This window comes from Coturnix japonica, chromosome 1 (assembly GCF_001577835.2).
Source record: "Coturnix japonica isolate 7356 chromosome 1, Coturnix japonica 2.1, whole genome shotgun sequence".
In the NCBI taxonomy this organism is placed as follows: domain Eukaryota; kingdom Metazoa; phylum Chordata; class Aves; order Galliformes; family Phasianidae; genus Coturnix; species Coturnix japonica.
The window spans coordinates 149,179,740-149,202,641 of NC_029516.1; the positions used below are offsets into that span (position 1 = coordinate 149,179,740).

The 22,902-nt window shown below is 39.0% G+C and overlaps 1 protein-coding gene across 1 annotated transcript in view; it reads right to left on the reverse strand.

Moving 5' to 3' along the window:
- Positions 1–22,902, reverse strand: part of EPSTI1 (epithelial stromal interaction 1) — a 46,742-nt gene that overhangs the window by 20,654 nt on the left and 3,186 nt on the right. The window contains 5 exon segments of the mRNA XM_015851738.1: positions 4,094–4,167; positions 8,737–8,820; positions 9,577–9,650; positions 13,283–13,366; positions 15,084–15,142. Of these exon segments, the coding sequence (XP_015707224.1) occupies positions 4,094–4,167; positions 8,737–8,820; positions 9,577–9,650; positions 13,283–13,366; positions 15,084–15,142 (375 nt within the window).

The following is a 22,902-nucleotide window of genomic DNA, read 5'->3' on the forward strand; positions in this document are numbered from 1 at the left end:
CAGAAATTTCTACAGGAGGACAACCTTCACAAAAATAGGGAGATAAACATGTAACAAAGAAAAGGATGAAGCCATACAAAGGCCACCATGTGCTATAAAAGAGAAACTATACATGCTAGACTGCTTCTCTCTTTATGTAAATCTGTAGACAGCTATTAGAAATGCATTGGAGTACACCCAACACTACAGTTTCTGGGTAATCAAATCTGAATTAAACAAAAGCACCTTATCAGAGAGTTCTGCTAAAACCTTGTGGTGGGACACCCTGCAGTTCAGGCTCAGATTCACGTAGCTTGGAAAGAGCACTCACACAAAACACAGAGAAAAGCAAGCCATGAGGTGGCATTCCATTAAAAAGCAATTTGTTTAAAAAGCAATATTTTTATGCCCTGAGTAAAGAGGGACATCCTGAAAAGTCCCGGGCCATCTAACCTCTTCTTCATTCCCATTTGGAAATTTGCACTCAGTTCTTTTCTTGCAAGGATAGGTGATTGCTAAGTATGGGCTACAAAAGCATTTATTATCTCTTAATACAATCTGACAGAAATACCTTTTCTACTACAGGCCATCAACGTAAAATGCTTCAAAGAAACTATTTCTGAGAATAAAGGAATGCATTTCATATATAAGCTTCCAGCAGAAAATAAGAAGTGAGCATGTGCTTATTTTCTAGATCTGGTACCTGCAGAGGCAGAACTACAGCAATGCTATCACCAGAAATTCCCTCAAGTTCTTCTCTTCTTTAAGCACCAATCATAACAATCTTGCCATGCAAGCAGATCCTCAGACCAAAGTCTGCTCCTGCATGTAGCTCAGATTTTTTATACAAAGCTTTTATACTTTAGGACATACTTTGTGAGTTTTGTCCATTTTAGATAGAGCTTGCATTCACCTAAGACAGAGGAGCTGCTGATCTCAACAGTGAGAGTCTTGCAGCCTTTTCCATAATACTCTACATGTGTACCTCATTCTCACAAGACACCAGCACTTCATCAAGCAACTGTGATAACGCATACAGCTGACTTTCAAGGGCCAGTTTGACATAAACAAGCTAAGAAAGGTTTCAGGAGATAGGAAATACCTGTATTTTGCAGGCAGGGGACAAGGCTGTGGGCAGTTTTTCTTTTTGGCATGTGTTCATTTGTTTTTAATAGTGATAGGAATTTCATCTGAAAAAGGATCTTCTGGCCAGTATCATACTTTCTTGGTAGAGTATGTTAATGACACAAGAACCCTAACTGCTTTTCCAAATCAAATAGAAGTAGCACTGCATACCAGGTAGGGACTCATTTGGCTGTACGCTGTGTAGGAAGACAGCTGAATGTGGTGATCAATTTAAAAGGTTTCCCAGCTAATGAGACCACTGGTAGGCATTGATCTCCTCAGGAAACAGTGATGTTGCTGCTACAGATGCTTACAGAGGACAGACTAATAAGGCAGCTTACCTTTTGAAATGGCTCCACAGGCCATGACTTTGCAGAGGTCACTGCTTTATATGCAGCACATGACCCTCTCTGCCCTTCTCCCAGCAAGCAGGGAAGGAGATCAAACTATTTCTGGAAGAAACAGTGAGGAAAGGGGCACAACCTCATATTTATTTGTTTTGCTGCTAGACATAGGGTCTCAAATGATGGAAGTAATGAATCTATCTATTTTGTATAGTATGCAAAAGCACACAACTGCTTAAACACTTCTCTGCAAACATGTCTCTAACAACTAGCAGTTTATAAATGGAGTTACTTTACAAGATACAAGATGTCACACTGCATCTTCCTGTTACTACAGGATACTATATTCCAAAATACAAATGTATCTTAGCAATATGACCTCAACAATATCTGGTGATTAATCCATTGCCCAAGATCTTCCTTCCTCTGTACCCCAGAGGATTTCACTGGACCACTGAAGGCAGTAATATCATTCTCTTCAATATGAAAGGTTTTTGGTTAACCAAAATTGCATTCAGTGTGGGTAGGCTTTCAGTTCACCTCTTTCAGTATCTACATCCATATCCGTATCGACACTCCTGGTATAAGTTGTATACAAACAGTGTATACAAATAATCTTTTTACAGTCAGACACAAACTGTGCTACAAGGCAGCGCACAGTCCTTTTTTAACATCATAAGTATCAGTCAGTTTGATTTCCTGGGACAGCTTCAGCTGAAGGCTCAGAAAATTCTCCTACATCAGTGGACAGAAAGTTGCCAGCCAGTGCCTTGTCAGTGTTAGCCCCTACACCACCTGGAGACTAATTGCCAACATGAAGATGTATCATTTGAGATTGCTTTTATAAGACCAGGCTTACTTGCAACAGAAAAAGCATCTCAGCAGAATTCTTTTCACCCTGAGGAACAAAAAGTTACAGATGGAAAAGATGAGAGGAAGAGATACATCTCCATTCACAGTTGAAATAAGGCTTAAGGCAAAAAACAGGCTAAATGGTAAGATAACCCTCACAATTCCCATAGATAAGAATATCATAACAGTATCATGTACTGAAAGATCTGATGAGTTTGCAGTTGGGTTATGCTAAAAAAGTATGAAGCATAAAAGAAGAGACAGAGATACAAAGCTGTGCATGGTCTTCAGCAGTCATAGAATCACAGAATTACTAAGGTTGAAATCAAAGACCTACAAGATCATCCAGTCCAACCATCTGCCTATCACAAACAGTTCTCACTAAGCCATGTCCCTCAACACAACATCCAAACATTCCCTGAACACCACCAGGGTCAGTGACTCCACCACCACCCTGAGCAGCCCATTCCACTGCCTGACCACTCTTTCTGAGAAGTAGTGTTTCCTAACGTCCAGCCCGAACCTCGCCTGGCACAGCTTGAAGCCATTCCCTCTAGTCCTATCACCAGTAACACAAGAGGCCAAACCCCAGCTCACTACAACCTCCTTTCAGGTAGTTATAGAGTGCGATGAGGTCGGCCCTGAGCCTCCTCTTCTCCAGACTGAACAATCCCAGCTCCTTCAGCCGCTCCCTATAAGACTTGTGCTCCAGACCCCTCACAGCTTCATTGCCCTTCTCTGAACACACTCCAGGGCCTCAATGTCTTTTTTGCAGTGAGGAGCACAAAACTGAACACAGTACTCGAGGTGTGGCCTTACCAGCGCTGAGTACAGATCCTGAGAAATCAAGGTGTGCTGGGGGGAAATCCATACTGGGATAGAGGAAAAACTGTAAAATACCAGTAGACAAACACTGGCAATATATTTTAGGAAAGTGCCCTACCTAAAGACAAACAGGAAGAAATAAAATAAAGATGTCATGCTTTCTTGATCAGTGAGAAAGCTCTAAAGCATCTATAGATTAGAGTCTTGGCAGATGATGAAGGAATGGGAGCTTCTAGCATGGGACAAAAGATGTTCCTCCAAAGGTCATAGAGGAGGAAAGAGCAATCAATCATGTTATAAACAAAGGTGAGTAATTTCAGGAATAGAAGATAAAAATGGTAAAGGTGACTGAACAGCATGGTGTGTTAATTATGTGATAGAGTTGGTTTCGATCAGTTAAAAATAAGTAGGGCAGAGTGAACTAGCAAGGCAGGAACCTCACACCCAATAGAATTAACTATAAAGAGTTAGGCCATATCTAAATCTTTCATTAAGGAGAGATTATTGGGAAACAGATCCTCACAACATATCTCTGCATTAAGCTGTAGAACTATGCTAAATAGTTCTCATTTTTTCCCATGTGGGTTAGATTTCTTTACTAGTCACTAAAATACATGGGTGGGTATGTAATGTAGATACTGTTTTGATAATTAGTCTTGGATTGAATATCACATATTGACTCAGTTAGAGAAAGAAAACACTAAGTCAGTCTATAACCTACAGTTTTCATTTGAAAATGTGTATTTTGAGAAGCTAAGGGAATTTTACTGAACCAGAGCTCACAGATTAAGGCATGTAGTAGGCTTGGAATATTTCAAGTCAAAAAGGAGGAATGAAGAACAGAAGCCAAACCTTTCTTAATCCTCAGACTTTCCAAAACAAACAAACAAACAAAAAAGCCAAAATTCCCAAATTAAAAGAATAAGCAAATGAATGAATTTAAGGAGGAACGTTCAAATTTTACTTACTGAAATCGATCTTCAAGGAACATCTCTCTTCTTTGCATTTCTTGTTGCCTTTTTTTAACTTCAAGTCTCTCTGCCTACAGCATTAAAAAAAGAAAATATATCTGAGATTTCTAGTCAGGAAGAAACAAACACTGACTGTTTCAATTCAAGCATTTCAATACTCTGATTACAAAAAAATTCAGCAGTGGTTGGGTACACAAATGACCAAATCCCAAATAGTTCCAAGTTGAGCAAAAGACCAGAATCAAAGAGAAATACATCACGGTCCTGGCAGACAGGTGTGCCCTCACCAGGGGCCTCACAGCTTCTCAGTTCTTGTGCTGTTGTTAGGACCATCTCTTCTAATGATATTGGTTATAGCAAGAAGTGTGAAGAAATAGAACACAAAAAATGACCATAATCCTAAAGCACTGGAAACACAATTGTTCAAGATCATAGATATATGGCCTTCAGGAGCATCACATTCTGGCCAGTCTGAAAAAAATGCTTAGGTAGATGAGATTGGGAGACATTTATGCTTACTTATCCAGTGTTATTCCACCTTAGACACCACATGCAGTGCAAGGGTCAACAGAAGACTTGACACACAGAAATCCTTGGAAAATCTGAATAACTCACAAACGATCAAGTCCTTTAATATGAAACTGAACATTTTCTCATTGAAGGGCAATTTGAAATCCCCCTCAGAGCAGCAATACATAGCTCAAGTGAAAGCCCAGTCAAAACGAGGCAAGCCAGTTTTTTTTTGACACATAAGGCATAGATGCGTCCAGTAAGAGAGCAGTCAAAAGACAGTTCTGTGTATTAAAAGCAACAAATCATAAATGCTAAGCTATGATTTCAGTTTCGATACATCTTGAGAACAAGATCCCACTTTGTGGTTGGTGAGAAGTTGCAAGGAGAGTTCCCTGTGGACCATTAGGTGTAAGAGGTATCACTCTACAATCTGGGTAAATTCTGATAGAGTTCAAGGAATGAACATCTTCTTTGCTCCTAACCCCCCAGTCAGAGATGAATGATTTTTGGGCAAAAGACTCCTACGTACATGTTCAACTTAACAAGGTAAGAAAAAAAAGACAAAAATTCACTGGCATCTATTATTGTAAGAGATACCCTCACGGCAGCAGTGGTAGTTCCCATGCTTTGCATAATCACTGCCTCAATCATGAAAGCTGATACCTTTATTTCTGAAAGAACATTTGACACAAGATCCACCATTGTATTGCAAACCTCTCTTAAAGTTCAAATGCAAAAATCATTGGAGCTACACTGCTCCAGATTCTAATAGAACAGTGCTATTAACTTTGACAAATGTAATCCTTCATGTATCACAGGATCACCCTCAACTCCCACTACACTAACAAAAAAACAGAAAAGGAAATATCCTATTTCCTTCCCATCAAAATGTGGCCTGAAGAAAACTCCAGCATATTAAAATGGTGGTGCAATTGCTTCCTAATGTGGAGACTTACCCTGGGACCCTTGTTTAGGACACATACAAATGATGGAAAATAATGAGATTGCAACATTCTCTAACTAATGACAATCTATCAGTAGAGGTTGCCAAAGCACTCCGCATTTGGCACAACTTTCAAAAACAAAGCCAAGCATGAAACAGCTGTGATATTGAAGGTAAACATGTTGAAAAGCATTAGCAGAAGGTCTGTAAAGTGCCTGGTTTTAACAAATTCCCGTAAAAGGCCGTTCATGATGATTAATACAGCCAAATTAAAGAGCACATGATTTGATAAAGAATAAAATTAAATTACAGTATGTTCTAAATAGGATAGGTTCTAAAGATGGCAGGAATGTTACTAGGTAATGTAAGTGCAAAAGTAAGGAAGTTCCATGTGGTAAAATTACACTGAACATTTTCACTTCAAATCTTCTAATCTTTTCATATGTTGCCAGCATTTAAAATATACAGAGGAAATGCCAAAGGCAGGATAATAGGAACATAGATTGAATGACAGGAAATAGAAATGTGCAGCCCACTGAAGTTAAACTGTTTGATGTATAGCAAAAAATACATAAAGTTTAAAAACCAAGGAACCAAACATCAACCACTTGTTTATTTTCTTGGAAACTCTGACAGTCCTTTAATCCAAAGGACTCAAAGGAAGTCATGGTTCAATCTGGTTAAGATCTGTCATGTAAAGGCTAAAAAATGAAACAAAACTGCAGATGCCTGCTGCTAATGAGCAAATAATGCTGCTTCTCCTGTATTCCTACACTTTCTGGAGATCAGACACACATCTGAGCAGAAGGAAGAAATACAGAAACAGGAACTTCCCTGCTAACACTACAAAATATCTGTAAAATTATTTCTGAGAGCACTCTAGCTTAAAGATAAAGAAAAGCCAAATTTATGCAGTCTGGGGTTACCCTGTGGACAAATCAAACCAGTCCCAGTATGCGATGCCTGATGATGCCTGCACAAGCAATCCCAAATTCCACTCACCGCTAAAAACAGAGACATGCAGATTTCACACAGACTGATCCTATCGAATATAAAATGATGAGGGGAGGACCAACCTTCTGTCTGGGAGATGGAGAGAGACAAAGTCTATGCCAAGTGTGTTGTTCTTCCAGCAGCAAAACTCATGGTCAGTTAAAGAATACCAGGGACAGGCAGAGGAACTCTTGTACACAGTCACACAGACCTTCCATATTTGAATATTGCTTTGGCAGATGCTCATTTTTTTTTATCACACAGATAAAAGAAGAGTAGATGTTGCTTTTCTGTGCAGAGCAAGTACTTAAGCACTGACACAAAAAACTCTAAGTCTGTTGGGCTTCAACATTAGCATTTGTTGGTGAAGTGGTTTTCCAGTTGTGAAAGTATGAGGGTCTTCGTCAATAAAGTCAGTTAGCCAGCATGTCCTTTCAGACTGTTAGACAATTTGTCTTTTGTTGAGCAAAAAGATTGGTCAGCAAGAATGTGGAGCTGCAGAAAGACCTGCTCTCCAGTGATGCCTTGCAGGTCTGGTAGCCTACAAATCTATAGCTATGACAGAATTTTTCTCTTCTTTGGAAACCTATAGTGCCTTTAGAACCAGCTCTTAAAACTCATTTTGTGTCATATGTAGGTCTCTGGAGCCTTTCACCTGGATGCTGGATGCTGGACCGACAAATCAATGCCTTCTAATGATTTTCTAGCATGCTCTTCTTATACAGAGTTGACTTTTTAATATATTATTACATTCCAAGAAAGAACTGTAATCAGTTTAATTACTATTATAGAAGACAATCCAAATACACAAATTAAGATTAATCGTGACATTTCATGCTTTATGTTTTGTTTGCTTGCTTTGTGGGTGTAAGTTTATTTGTTCAAATTAAACAGTTTGTTTGGCAAAGACATTTGCCATAATGTTGCACTCTCTTTTAGAAGAAACTGATAGTTACAGTTTTACTGTCTACAACATCTATAAAGATTTTATAATCTGTGGGTGTGAAGGTAAGAAATTAAAGAGCATGAAAAGAAAACAGATACATCAACATATTTTCTAGGTATAACTACAAATTATTGCAGTCTTGCAACACTCTTCTTCTCCAATGCCCATGGGCAAACAACATATATTTAATAGCTGAATAAAATATAATGAATCCCTGTTCTACCATTGCTATTGCCATTGCTTCTGGAGCTATACATGAACTGGCAACTGGTAATGAGATTTTCAGATGTTACTACTTACTGCCCATGGGAGTTATTGTGTATGGGCTTATTACCAAAGACTAATACTAACCACAAAAAGACTGGGAACAGAGTGAGCCTCATCCAGAGGCAATTCAGGTTATTTTTGTTTGTATACCTCCTTGCACACAATCTAGTAGTGATGATTTGGGAATTAACTCTCAGCCTTCAGCTTCCACACAGAAGATCATTTTTATTGTTTTGCAAACTTGAAATCTCCCTTTCCCTCGTTACTACTGTACACATCAGTACCATGTTTCTCTTCTTCTTTTTCATTTAAATTCCATGTTACATTTTCAACCAAGTGCTACTTGGCTTCCACCAAGGAGTAATGAATGAATTTTTCCGCTGGCTTATAGAGCACAATACAACAAATTGTTGTGGAAATAACTCAGAGACAAACAAATGTAAATAAAACTGAAGAATTGAAAGTGAGCAGTCACTAGTGTCAACATATGGCCAATACTAGCAGGAAAAGTGATCTTACATGTTAGTAACACACCTGAATGTGCAAGCTACATCGGCTGGAGAGGTACTAGTATTTCAAGGGGTGCTCAGCACAATGCAGTTAGACTATAATAACCTTTTCATGCTTTGAATATATTTTCCACCATGACAGGCTGAATTTTCTTGTATTCTTCCTGTACGCAGACCATTGAGGATTACTCTGTGCCGCTTGTCACAGCCAAATCTTACAGCAAGAGCTTATGCCAAAATCAGTTTTATAAGCTGTATCAATATTCACAATGGTATCCTGACCCTAGTGCTCTCTAACTCTTCAGGTTGAGTGCAACCAAATTGCTGATGGGCCAAAGGAAGTCACAAACCCAAAAGAATGTTAGGCCAAATATTCTGGATTTCCTACCTGTATGATGTTATACAGGACAAACATTTCATTTAATGAGCATCTGTTATATGGTCCAAATCTCTAGTAATCATGCTTTACCTTTTCTCTCTGAACTTCTTTCTTTTTCAGGATTTCAGCTTCTTCAGCTGCTTTTCTTGCTTTCACATATTCTTCTCTCTTGCGCTATGTGACATAAATACAAAAAAATATTTCACGGATGTACATACAAAGAATACATAAGGTAATTTCACTTGACTCTCGTGTTTCAAAGAATCATAGAATGGCTTGAATTGGAAGGGACCTCAAGAATCATCAAGCTCCAACCCCTTTGCCATAGGCAGGGCCACCAACGTGCACATTTAATACTAAATCAGAGTTTCAATCTTTCAAACAGTTTCCAAAGTGTTTGATCAAAGGGCTCCAGAATTTTTTCTTAAAATGAGACACTGAATAAGACAGACTGTGCAATCGTTACTTCAAATATTGGTTTAAGGAAGGTTAAGAAATCTGGCACTGATAAATGGTCATCCATGCAAGGAATACACAGATGTCTGGTAACTTACAAGCATTTATAACTTTTATAACAGGATCTACTATGTACTAACAGCACTGAATGAGGGAGATGCATTGATTAATTTAAATCAAGCAAAATTGTAGGCAGCATGCTGGAAGATACAGAGGGGTAAGCAAGTGGCTTTGCAATTGCACTGGTTATCATTTGAGATACGATCTATGATATGGCTTGCTACATATTTATGGACAGATTTCTCATTTTCTTTGGTGCGGATCATTTGTTTCTAGTTTTCTGCAGCTCTCTAGGTTTCAGGACTTTCTTTTGTTGAGCAGCTGTGAGTTTATTTTGTAGTCATGTGAAACAGCTCATGAAAAGGTTTTTTTTCTGAATTCTCAAAGTAAACAAACAAATTTATTCTTACTGACCTTTTGTTGGTATTTAGATTGTGTGAACATCATTTGCTGCTTTTGCCTTGCTTGAGCCTCTGATTCTTCTCCTCCTTAAAAACAAAGCATAAATTGCATCTTCCACAAGTATTTAAAGTTAAAATGTCAATCATTTCAGAACAGAGCAATATAACAGATGGAATGCACACATATACAGAACATTTTTCATAATTACAAACACTGTCTGACATTAAAGAGAACAGGCATGAGACCTTTTTGATCATTGTAGCCATTCGTCAAAAGCACAAGCTCACTATTTGCAGAGCATCCACTGTATCATCCACTCTACTAGCAAATATATCCTTCTGCCTATGATCAGTTTACTGAGAAACTATTCAATTTTCAGAAGATCTATCTTCTGCTTTGCAGATGATTCTTGATTTTCAGACCTAGCTCACCCTACCTTTGCTCAGTGTCACAAGTGCATATAAAGTCAGAAATCAAAAAGATTCTTTCTTATTATATTTAGGGGCATGGAGATTCTGATAACGGTAATGGGATGCTATCTTTTGAATATCTTTTTAGCAATATCTTGAGGCTTGAGGGAGAATCCCCTTTCTGAAATAGTAATAAAACCTTTTCCCACCGACCTGATATTCATAACCAGTTAACAGAAGGTGCTCTTTCCAAAGGCACATGCTCTCTTCTGAGAGCATCTAAACCTCCAGTCATGATGTTCAATCTTCAGTGATAAAATAAATTTAAAAAAAAAAAAAAAAAAAAAAGATAAAAGAACAAATAGAAATTGATAGAGCATAAGGGATGGATGGAGTGATTTTGTTTCAATTATTCTGCTTTATTATTTTCCAAGGTATTTTCTTGCCTTAGGAAAGCCAGTAATTTATTCCCAGGGCTGCTGGAAACAAACAAACAAACAGAAAATAAACAAGAGCAGCCCCCACCTCATTCTGAGGACGAGGGCTGTATTTTCACCTACTGATTTCCTGTGGAATTCCCCCCATATAAGTACTAATTCAATAGAATCAGCCAGACCAATCTGTCCTGAAATGTTAAGAAAACCATACTAGATCCTTCAGGACGGCTTATCCCAGAGTAAAAGTAGCGTTCTCCAGTTGTGTGCTTTTGTGAGGTTCAATAAATGGGACACCACTCCCCGAAGTGTGGAAACATTCTTGTACATACAACAAACTCCATAGAAGTGTACATTCAATAAAGAATTTCCATGCAGAATACAAGCAACAAGCTTACAGTAGCAACAAGCATGCAGTTGGTACTGAAGAGTGTCTCATCTCCAGGTGCAGGAAATAAAATTGCTATTATACATATTCGGAAACCTTCTGGATGCTCAGTATTTCTTTCTCACCTGTTATTGGCAACATTAAACACACTTGCATTCATTGTGTGGTTCTGCATGTACTGCCGGGCATCAGCTCTAAATAAGTATTTTACTTATGATTATCAGCCATTGCCTACAGCCTTTCAGACATGTTTAATTCTTTTAAGTTGGCTTGACTGTAATATATCAAATGTTTCACTGAAGTCAGAATATGTTATGATTGGCTTTGTACAATATGATGGGAAAGGAGCAATTGCATTTGCTAAGCATAATCTGTTTCTCCACTTACTGCTCATGAAAGAGGGTGGCACTTGCATCATACATTGCTCTCATTCTTTCATGGCACCTGAAAGTTTGCCAGTCTAATACTAAAGAGCTGAAATCCAGAATACTTATTTATCAATGGAAAGAATGAATATTAAGGAACTTCAAGAATTCTCTGAAGATTTCAACTAGATGAGTATTATCACTTTGAGAAAATAAGATAATTTTTTAACTTAAAGAGTACCTGCAGTTGTGAAATCAGAGTTGCTACTTATTTACTTTTTTCTCCTTCTTTGAGATCTCTTCTGTTCCAAATTTGTTCCTCTGGGAATCCTAACACCTAATAATCCTCACACTTTACCTCTTTCCAGAGGCACTGAACATAGTGCATGTGTCTCAGTCTCCAAGGGTCTTTCTAAGTGGCAGCCAGACAGTGACTGAAGAGCTCATATAGCCTCCTTGAATTCTTTCAGAAGCTTTTTGCTTTCTTTCCCCAGAATATTTTCAAATGTGGTGAAATCATAGGAAGTTAATATTCCCCCTAGCCACTGTAGCTTTTCTGCTATGTCTCCTGTCACACAGTCAGTCTGTACACTTTCTGAATAGACACCACATATAGACTTTCTTTATTCAGACTTCTCTTTCTTCAGCAGTGAGCTTTGTGGTCTCCTTGGGACACAAACGTATCTTCTAGGAGCTGCTCATAGGTGGGAAGCAGCTGTTATGCATTAACACATAGTCCACATCTGGCCACATGATGGGGAACACAGCATGTCACCACCCTGCAAGGTAGGCTTCTCTGCCAACAGATGGGACTCACACTGCAGGGTAAAATAAATGTGGGACTAATGTCATCTTAATCCCAGAAACAAAGCTGTGCTGTGGAGTCAGTTAAGTTTCTCCAACTCCCACCTTTTAACAACTTTTGTATGCAGAAAATCACCCTGAACTAATCTTGGGTAGCATGACAAAGAACACACTTAATTCCCAAGAAGCTGAGACAGACAATGGCCTGTACTGCAGTCTCCAAAATCTCCTATGCCAGCCAAGAGAAGGAAGAGGAGCTCTATGTTTACAAAACTAATAAAGGCATCACTATAATCATTCACTCTGTCACAGTGAGTGTTGTCTCATTTCTACTAGTGGTGGCCTTCAAGATTATCCCTCTTTTCTGCCCAACTCCTTGCCATGTTCTATGCAGACGATGCTTTCAAGTTTTGTCTTGTCAGCAAGTTTCATCAGCCCTCTTCCACTTTCTGTGCTAAAGACATTAAAGAAAGATATTAAAAGAAGATAGGTCTGAACACTGATACTTGAAAAGCATTTCTATTAATCTTCTTGCTGTCCTATTGCATGTAAAAGACTGGGGATGGGTTATTTCAATTCTTTTTTTAAAAAACTAACTGCCAGAAAGGACTATATTAAATGTTTTATAGTGGTTACAATCAAAAAGATCTACTACGGTTCTTCTCACTTGTCAAGAAAAAAAGTAGTTGGTTATTGTACCAAATGCATCAGTTCAATTCAGCATGACCTAAGCTCATGCAGCTTTTTATCCTGTTTTTCACTTACCTACCTCTTTAGATGTTTTTAAAAGAAATTAGTAACAGAGAGCTTTGTGCACATGCAGACTGCAAAAGCCTGAAGCTGCAGGGATCACTTTTGCCTTCTCAAAAACCAGCATGAGTATTGGCCCTAAACCGGGAAGAGTATTTTTATAGATAACCAGAGGGTCTCCAGCACATGCTGTCGACCTGCACGCTAATGCCATATGTGCATCACCCAGGAGACATCAACCAGACAGTGTTCCCAGCAGGCGGGCTCATCAACTCTTTTTTCCCCAAATGTAAGTACAGATTTTCTACAATAATGTTGACAGATTTGAGTGACATTCCGTGCTGTTTTGCTTCAGAAACATCTTCATTGCCATGACCATCAAAAAGGACAGAGAGTAGACAGCAGGCTCAACTCAACCCTTATTGACACTGAATCTCATTAATAAGTAGCATGTGAGAAAAACAGTGAAAGATGTCTTATGTACTAAAAGACATATATGGTAAATATATTATAGAAAAAAAATAATATTGATTTTGCAATTCACAATAGCTGATTTACATGTCTTACCCAGTCTCTGTGGAGGCAACTTAATTGGTCCTGGCCTGTGTGTTTCTTTCCACCGCTCCAGGTCATCTAGTTCTTTCTTAGCAACTGAGAGGGTACAAAAAGAAACGAATACATGGAAGTTAGAAGCCATCCTGAAAAACAGGTAGTATTAGCTGTGCGGAGCCATTAGAACTCATCCATGACAGTCACCCTTGTTCTATGGAATGCAGGCAACCCTTCAACAGGTTATACAGACACTGAGGAAGTGAACATTTTTGTGAACTCAAGACCATATGGTAAGAACAGTTCATGTTTCTTGAAGTCATGTTTCTTAAATAAGAATGGGAAGTATGCACAGTTCAATTACAAACTGTCCACAAGCAAGATGAGTGGCAATCTCCCATTGTGGTCAGTGGGAATGTAGTCAGTACGGCTGGTAGTGCTGGGAGGCTTTTGGAGTCAATGCTATGGAATGGCTGGTTGATTAAATTGCTCTACAGAATCAAATGACAGAGAAAAAGGCAATTTCCTTCAACAGTAAATACCAAAAAGGCTATGGAACGAAGATCTGCATTTTAGAGTAGGACCTCAGTTGTTCAGTCCAATTAACCACATGAACTATATTTTCTAATGCCAAGCTACAGCAAACAAATGCTCTAAAAGGATAAATCCAGGCCACAGGCAGGTCTCTAAAGAGCCCAAAGACCAACACCAGCTTCTCATTTCACCTCTAAAAAAAGCCCTTAGGTAGAGACTGGATTCAGTGAGGCCTCATTTTCTGCTACTCCCTAAGGCAGAAGAACGCTGCTTGCTTGAGACCTTTCATATTGGCAGCACAGAGTGAAAGCAGACCTTTATTAAAGCAACAGTACCTACACTCTTCAAGTCAGTCAGCTCTAAGTTGATCTGCTTTAATTCCTCCTTCCAGAGAATTATAGTTTGGTTCAGTGGAAACTCATTTTCTTTTTTGCAGTGAAAGGAAGATCTGCTCCACACTAGCCTGCCAACAAATCATTTCAGCCAAACTCACAGTGTTTAAGAAGAAATACTTTCATTGGATTATTTCCTTGAGGGCTCCAAATATGAGGAGCACTGACTGACACTCCCTAGCTGTCATATTCTGCACAAATAAACAAGGAGCGCAGGACGGTAATGTTTGGTCAGGTCTGCACACTGAATTTATTTCATGGCTCTTTCATAACAAGTCTGGCCAATGAAAGCTTTTTAACACATCTTTTTGGTACAGTTGTGGGGTGTTCCTGCTTACTTACTTTCAGCAGTAAGACTTGAAGCCAAGCAACATTGACCTTATATAACCACAGATAACTTGCTATCTCAAATCCTCCTCATCTTCATTAAGAGATCCACATACAACCTTTAAACAGGGATTCAAGAACCAACCAAGATAGCATGGTTCTTGTTCCTTTAGCTTCCACATGAGAACACTTGCAAAAATATTTCATACGTGTATTTTGATTCTTCCTCCCTATAACCTAACGAGTCTTCAAAGCTAAATCCAATCCTGCTAATGTAGTTTTGAGCTAATTTCAGATGAGAATTGAACAAGTCAGTTTGAGTAGCAACAGCACTGCTATTACCACAAACCTCTTCCTGAAGAAACCTTACTTCACGTGAAGTTAAGTCAGATTAGACTTTAATCTTAAGAAAAGCCTACAGGGAGATGCTCATAGTCTTGACTATACATTCATAGCTGCACACACAAGAAGTATTGAAAAGTTGAGGATTAAAGTAGCAAGGGCAATAAAGTACAGAAAAGCTAAACTTATTCAAGGAAACACAATGTACGAGAAACTCAACTTACTTTGCTGCAACTTATTTCTTCTAGTTTCATTTGGAGTTATCAAGACATAGGAGTTGACACTAGAATGAAAGAAAACAGTCTTATGATTCTTGTCTACAAAAATAAAACAACCAACAAAACATACAACTGTACTGTAAGGGGTTTCCTTTGTCAGTGAGGTTGGTGCTCTGCTTTTGTAGCAAACATCATCATAACAAAACCAACGTTTACTTTGATTCAGCTCTTCAAGAATATATTTGGAGTTAACAGCAAACACCAAAGATAAAATTTTCAGAAACTTTTAGTATAGATTTTACTTTTCTTATTAAAGTCTCACTCTAGACTGCAGACTTCAAATCTCAGCCATTACAAACCAAATGGCTTCCTCAAGCCAAGAAATAGAGGACTACTTCCCCAAAATGGCTATCAGTGCCTTCCAGCACAGATTGCTCAAGCACAGAGGAAGACTACAATCTATAGGGAAGAGCATTTGTGTTGGCTACCCTACCCCATACCTCAAAGGCACTTGGGCATCTCATGCATTTAGTAAGTCTGTCAAAGAGTTGTTAAAGGTGTGAACAAAGTCCTGTTCTTTGTCATGGTCTTATGTGACTTGACCAGATCAAGCCTCGGTTTCCTTGTCACACTTGTGTTTGTCTGGCACCAGGAATTCTTTGGGCATATTTATTTTACTGTCATACCTAAGGTGTAACTCACTGAACAAGGGCAGAGGACCTGTTTTGTTAGGCTGAATTCAAAACACAGTTACTGACTCAAAGAGCTATCAATCTAATGTGACAACAAAGAAACAGAACAGGCTTTGGAGTGTATTAGAGACTGGAGTTGATCAAATGAGTGATGAAAGCATGTCAGTTCCACTTGGAGGAAACGTTTTTTATCTACACAGTATATTGTGTGGATAGAAGTATACATTGTCAGTGCTCCAGTTCAGCAAAAGCAAAACCTCAAGGGTGCAGATTCACCAGGTCTGCATGGAGCAGTGGTTGCTCCACATAGCAGAGTACACTCACATCTCTACAGTATTCAGCATGGTTTTATCTGCACTGGTATTTTATTTCATGTTATCATGGGGAAGGCAGAAGAATAAGGGCAGAAAACAAAGAATAATGAGGGATGAATACTGAGCCCTTTAAAAAAGAAAAGGGCCACGGGGGGTGGCTAGAGGACAAGCTAGGAAGCAAGGAGAGCTCAGCTGGCTCTGGAAAAGTAATGAGAGAAGGAAGTCTGAAACACAGCCTACAAAGTGGAATGAAAATCATGCAGAGATCAAAGGGCAAAAAGCTGTCCACTGTCATATCACTGTAATTCAGAGTTTGGGGAGGAAAGTATTTACGTCCAATTACTTGTTTTTCTTTGAAGACTTTGTCTAGGATGATGTGGATTAATTTATGAGATTAAATTAGTGAAGATTAAGCTGTGAGCTTTAATGGTGCCACTTAATGTGGTCCCTTCCCTGCTTTCCAACTTACTCTGGTGCCCAGTGAGACCAATACTGGCATCTCCACTGAGCTGCAGACATACAGAGGGCCCCTACAGCATTCATTGTATAATTTCAACTGTTACTTAAAAGATGTTTTGACAACCTGTCTTCCTGTGCATGATATAACTTAACATGTTTTGATGGTTTTTCAGATTTCCCTTTGTTTGACTGAATAGCAGCTTATAGAATTTACCTTAAATTACCCACACAAACTGTTATACAGTTTATCAGATGCAAGAATTTTTAGTGCTTTGTGTTTTTTTCTTAGTTGTTTCAAATATTAATACCACATTTATCTCCAGTTCATACACAAAAAAAAAATGTACATACGTTTCACAGTATTCTTACTTTGCCACTGAAAAAAATGTCTGGAATTGTTGTTTCAAGACTACATGCTTTTCCTCCAAAAAATATATCAGCACATTTAAGACATCCAAATCTCTTATGTTGCAAATCAGTTTTTATGTCATCAGATGTACTTTGATACCTTAAAAGACTTTTTTCTACATTAGAAATCCAATTAAAAAGACAACAACTCTGTGTGTCTGCACATGTTTAAGAATCATGACATCAAATCAAACCTTTGAGCAATGATTCATTTCCTTTGTCTGCTTTTGCTCTTTGTCTAGAAGGCTTCAAGTCCAGGGGGCCACTTTTCTGATAACAGAACATGGCCATTATCCAGGAGTTCAAAAGGATGGCACATGAAATATAGCAAAGATTAATCAGTTTATGAAAGAGATAGAGGTGAGAGCAGCAACACAGAACTACACTTACTGAAAGAGAAAGCTCAGCTCTGTTTTCCAAAGAGCAAAGTAAGAGCCACTGTGGTTAAAAGTGCTTGTTTAAAGGCCAGTTTCATTTCCATGTTACTGGAACAAAAATAAAGTTCAAACAAAATGAAGATCTCAAGTCTCCTGCAGGGGAAGGAAAGGAAGAACAGAATATCAAATTTCCGTTTTCTAGTATTTAAAACCTAGTGTTTATATATAGATATGCTTTGTTTAAGTCCAACTTAAAAAAAAACAAAAACATACCATAAGTAATCTTATCTAATTTGATAGTATTCACCTTTGTTTCTCTGGAAAGATAGACAATTAAGAGCTTAACTTTGGGTACTGGGATCAGGGAAAGGAAGAGTTAGAATGTTAGTTATGAAGTCCTACATAATCCACTAGCAGAAAAGACATCAGAGAATTTAACTTATCTGGTTTCCAAATGCTGGTTCTTATGTTCTTACTACGGCTAAAGTTTATCTTTGAGAGATAATTATTTTATAAATAAAAAGATGCAAGTCATGGCGAATAGGGGAGGTTTTATTTGGTTTACATTCTCCACAGAAAAGAGGAACATATTTGCTAATTACTCAGATTGTATATATAACCTAGTACGACAATGCACAGTCACCAAAGGATTATTATCTCTTTACCAATATATACAATTAGACAGAAAGATCTTTCAGTCAGGAGAACCATATACAGAAAATTGGCCAGGATAGTTTACAGTTGGAATTATCATCAACACAGAGAACACTACGTCTGCCATCTTAAATTCATAAGCTGACAGGTAACTCAACACATTTAATTTATGCTGCTTAAAGACTAGTCTTCAGTATTTTCAAGGGTGCAGGCCACAGAAGCGTTTGCTCTACTTTCCTTTAGGTTTGTATAAAATTGATTGTTTCTAAAGTTGAACAAACGCACGGGAACTGCAGTTCAACTATAACGTTTTTTGCAGAGCTGTGCTCTTCAGTTTTTCCTCAAGCCCACTCCAGCTACCACCGGGGAGCCTTCCAAATGAAGTGTGAAATAGTTTAAAGAGTTACAAAAGTAATGGCTGTTATAAACTCTTTCCAGTTCCACCGCGTTTTACACTGCTGGCACATCAGTACATGAATACCACAAAGTTGAAAGCTAAATATTTCGCTCTGCTGTGCAATGCACTGCCTGCATTCAATAAGAGCCAGAAACCAAGGAGCATGTAAGGGAGAGCAACACAAATGACTAAAGCCTGGGGAAAAAATGGGCAAGTTCAGCCCAGAGGAAGGACTCAAGGGAGCCAGCGCAATCATCTGCATATGAACCACTGAAAGGAAAAGGATCCTTTATATTCAGTAGTCAGTGAAGAGAGAATCACAAGGGAAAAATACACAGGCATGTAGACATGTACTCACACATGTTGTATGGGCATGTCTGAGCAAATCTTTTCCTCTTTCCGCAACACGTGCTTTAAATGTATGCTTAACTTATTATGGGAAAGATACAGATGAAATACTGTATTAAATAATACATTAATAACTGACTTTAAGAGGGGAAAAAAAGGAACAAACTGCCCAAGGACAATCACATTCTTCGTCAAATACAAGCCACAGTGAACTCTGCATCTGAGTATTAGGAACAGTGAAGTCAGTGCCACCACAAACTGTTATTCTCACCGATGCTCCTATAGAATCATGGAAACATAGAATTGCTCAGGTTGGAAATGACCGTAAAGATCATCAAGTCCAACATACTACCCTGACTCTATCAACCCCCTGCTAAATCATGTCCCTGAGCACCACGTCCAAATGGTTTTTAAACACATCCAGGGATGGTGACTCAACCACCTTACTGGAGAGCCTATTCTGGTGCTACACCTCATGGAACAGCCATATTCTGCTAAGCACCATGGAAGCTGCCAAATCAGTAGGCTACAGGACTCCAAACCCCATTGAGCAGACAGAAACTGTACTCTTGGTATTTGTGATTTGCTGTACATGGGCAGGCAGATGCTAACAATAACCAGCAGCCCTAGCAACAGATTTGTTGTGCAACATTCTTGATGCCCGGGAGGTGTACAGTTCTCATGTGTTGGTTTGGGGTTCTGGCTTTCCATTTTTATGAGCAACAGCATCTTACCAGTTCACAGCTCAGAAGCAAAAGTGAATTAGTGAGGCTTAACATTATATGCTGCCTGAATAATGCTAGCACTCTTAACATGAGAGACTGAAAATAAACTGCTTTAGCAAAAAATGTTTATCACAAAAATCTGTGTTCATGGGTTTAGTCCTGTGGTTGCTACAGGCTAGGAGAGCACTTTATTGCTGCAGCTCAGCTGAAGTCTGGAAACTCAGAGAATTAGGATAACTTAGTTCTGTACCTGGTCCCTCTGTTTAGCTAAAGCTTTCATTAAAACACCAACATTTTTGACACAGTGAGGCCTAAGGATAAAGCAAAAGGTTATATCCTGAACCTGTACTGGGAATAAGTGAGAAGGAAAAAAGCAGCAGGGGAAGATTAAAGAGAAGGCTTGAGTCAGAAATTAGCACTAAAACTACAGATGTGCACGTGAATATCAACTCTAATACACAAAAACTGAGAACTTCTTGAAATTAAAAACTGGTCCAAAGAGTAAAACCAAAACTCAGAACTGAATTTCTAAGAGTTAAGATGGAGCTTAGACTCAGCAGCTTGCTTTGGGCTTGGTATATGACAGCAGCTCAGGAAGAACGGCAGGTGCTTCACCCATCAACCCATTTGGTGCAGTAAACCCATCAGTGCTGCAAGACGATCTCAGCCACCTTCAAAAGCTGCAAGGAAATTGTCACAGCAATGGATCAAACCAGCAGCCAAAGGGTAGCTCACAGCCTAGACTCGGCTTGCAGCACAGCTTTGTTGTGTGCATACACTTGTGGGCAGATTAAAACAACAGAGATAGTCTGTTGTGACTGTGAGGCTGAAAAACGAATTGGGTGAGAAGACTAGGAAACCAGATCTATGAGGAGAAGCTGAGGAAAATATATTTAGTCTGGAGGAAGCTGAAGAAAGATCTCATTGCTTTCTACAGTTACCTGAAAGGAGCTGGCAGTGAAGAGGCTGTTGGTCCCTGTTCTCAGATAACAAGTTATAGGACATGAGGTAACAGCCTCATATTGCCCCAGAGGTGGCTTAGATTGAAAACCAGGAAGAATTTCTTCTCTGAGAGAATGGTCAAACATGAGAACAGGCTGCTCAGGGAGGTGGTGCAGCTCTATCCCTGGATGTATTTAAGAGGTGTGTGTACAGGACAGTACGGGATGTGGCTTAGTAATGGGATTCAGTAGGTCAGGCTAACGGTTGGACCTGGGAATCTTGAAAGTCTTTTTTCAACCCACATAAATAGAAAGAAAGCACTGGAGCCCAAAAGGTTCATGAAGTTGGATTCTGTTTATACCATCTGCAGATCCCAAATCTGTTCAGTTGCCTTAGTGCAGTGCAGTGCCAGGAATGTGGCGAGCACGCCAGAACCAGCTGGAACACCTGGAAATCCAAAACACTGAGTATCCCTACTAAAACAAGCCAGACACTGGGCTTGGCAGCATCAACACTGAGAAGAGTAAACCACAGCAGAGGTGTCCATGCGCCACTTCTTGTGTTAGCCAGCGTGCCTGGAGAGCTGAGCAGATCAGACTACCACAGGAAGATTAAGAGCTAAGCCAGTGGAATGTTCACCCCCACTTCTGCCACTTCTTTTTCAACAATATTCAGAGAATAATATGCTTCCTCTTCCTCTCACCCTTCAGTACTGTACTTGTCCTCTTATTGCCCCTGATCATGTATTAGTTTTCTTACCACAGCTCTTCATAGAATCATAGAATCACAAGGTTGGAAAGGACCTATAAGATCATCTAGTCCAACTGTCCTCCCTTTACCATATCTACAGAAAACCACTAAACCATATCTCCTAGCTCCCTGTCCAGACGCCTCTTGAACTCTGCCAGGAATGGCGACTCCACCACCTCCCTGGGCAGCCATTCCAGTGCCTGACCACTCTCTGAGAGAAAAGAGATGCACGTCAAATCTGACACAAATTAAGCTCTGCCTAGAATGTCTTCTAATATAAAGTTAGAAGAACTTCCTTCCTCACACCCCTACACACATGATGTGCACAGCAATCTCTAAATCTCATTGCGCAGTTATTCTCCTACTTGGTCTCAGCCTTGAACGTTTGGCTGGAGGTAAGGCTGGCTACCTGAGACACCAAAGTCAGGCATCTCTGAATTGCCTTGCTGGGCTGCAATGACTAGTACTTTACCTGGAAAGATACAGAAATAGGAGACTTCTTTTCCATGCAGCATATACAGCGATGAATTCTAAACAAATTGTTTCTAATTCAGATTATACATCTACAACTCCCACCAGTGGGCAAAAGGAGAACTTTGAGAAGGATTCTCCACCAGTTTAGTAGGCTAATTTGGAGCTATAACAAGAAGAAATTCCATATTGTAAAAGAAAATAAAAGATTTCAAAAGAAATGCTAAGGACAGACACTCCGTGAGCTACAGAGGAACTACATTACAGATTTTATTATTTTTTTTTTAATTCACTGTGAAGATCTGAAAAAGAAGGAAAGAAAGCCACGATATATTTGGCTTCTGCAGTCAAAGAACAAAATTATTCAAGTCAAGCATTCCAGTAACAGTTCTCCTTTCACATTGGTGGATAAGGGGCTATTAGCAGCAGTATGATGGTATATCTTCACATTGTATTACTTTGAATTCGATTTTTTTATTAATAAATATATTTTAACAGAACTGATATCATTTCCAGGTTTAAAGATGCCAAGGACAGGATGATGTTCCTGAATGGGGAGATGGACAATCACAATTTTATTTTATTTATTTTTTCAGATGCCAGCTATTGTTCAGCCTCTAATTTGTCCAATTTTCTCCACCTTTTCTTCAGTGCAGACATTTGTTTCTGAATAGATATGAACAGGGACAACTTGGGAAATCACTTTCTACAAATTAATTTCATGGTACTTAGCAGACAAAGTGAAGTAACTTAAATGCAAGCAGATTCAAGCACTTGTCATCGTGGTAGGTTTTTTCCTCTATAGCCTGAAGCCATATCTTGCACAGAACTGGAGGGAACAATATGCAAAGTTTAATTTCAATTTTTCATTTGAACAAGTATTTTTCATAACTTAATTAGAACCACTTTATTATCACTTTTCAGCCATATACAAGGGCTTATTATACAAGGGCTTTTCTAAAGCAAGAGAAGAATTACCATCTAATACCAGTTGCCCATCTTGCACTTTTTTTGAATGAGTCGAATTTGAATCTCAGCTCCTGGGTGAGGCTATAACATTTCATGTCCCACATGTATTTTGCGAGTCCAAGTGGCATGAAACATCACCTAATCCCACACTAAAACACTACTAAGGCGTTTTCTCACTTCCAGGCACTCCAAAGCACTGCCCAAGACATCTCGGAAAACAACACACCTAATCTACTCATTCACAAGCTTCAACAGAGGCTCAGATTCCTTTCTGTCAGCAAAACCAGATCCTGGCTGTTTCCAGAAAATAGTGAGCAAC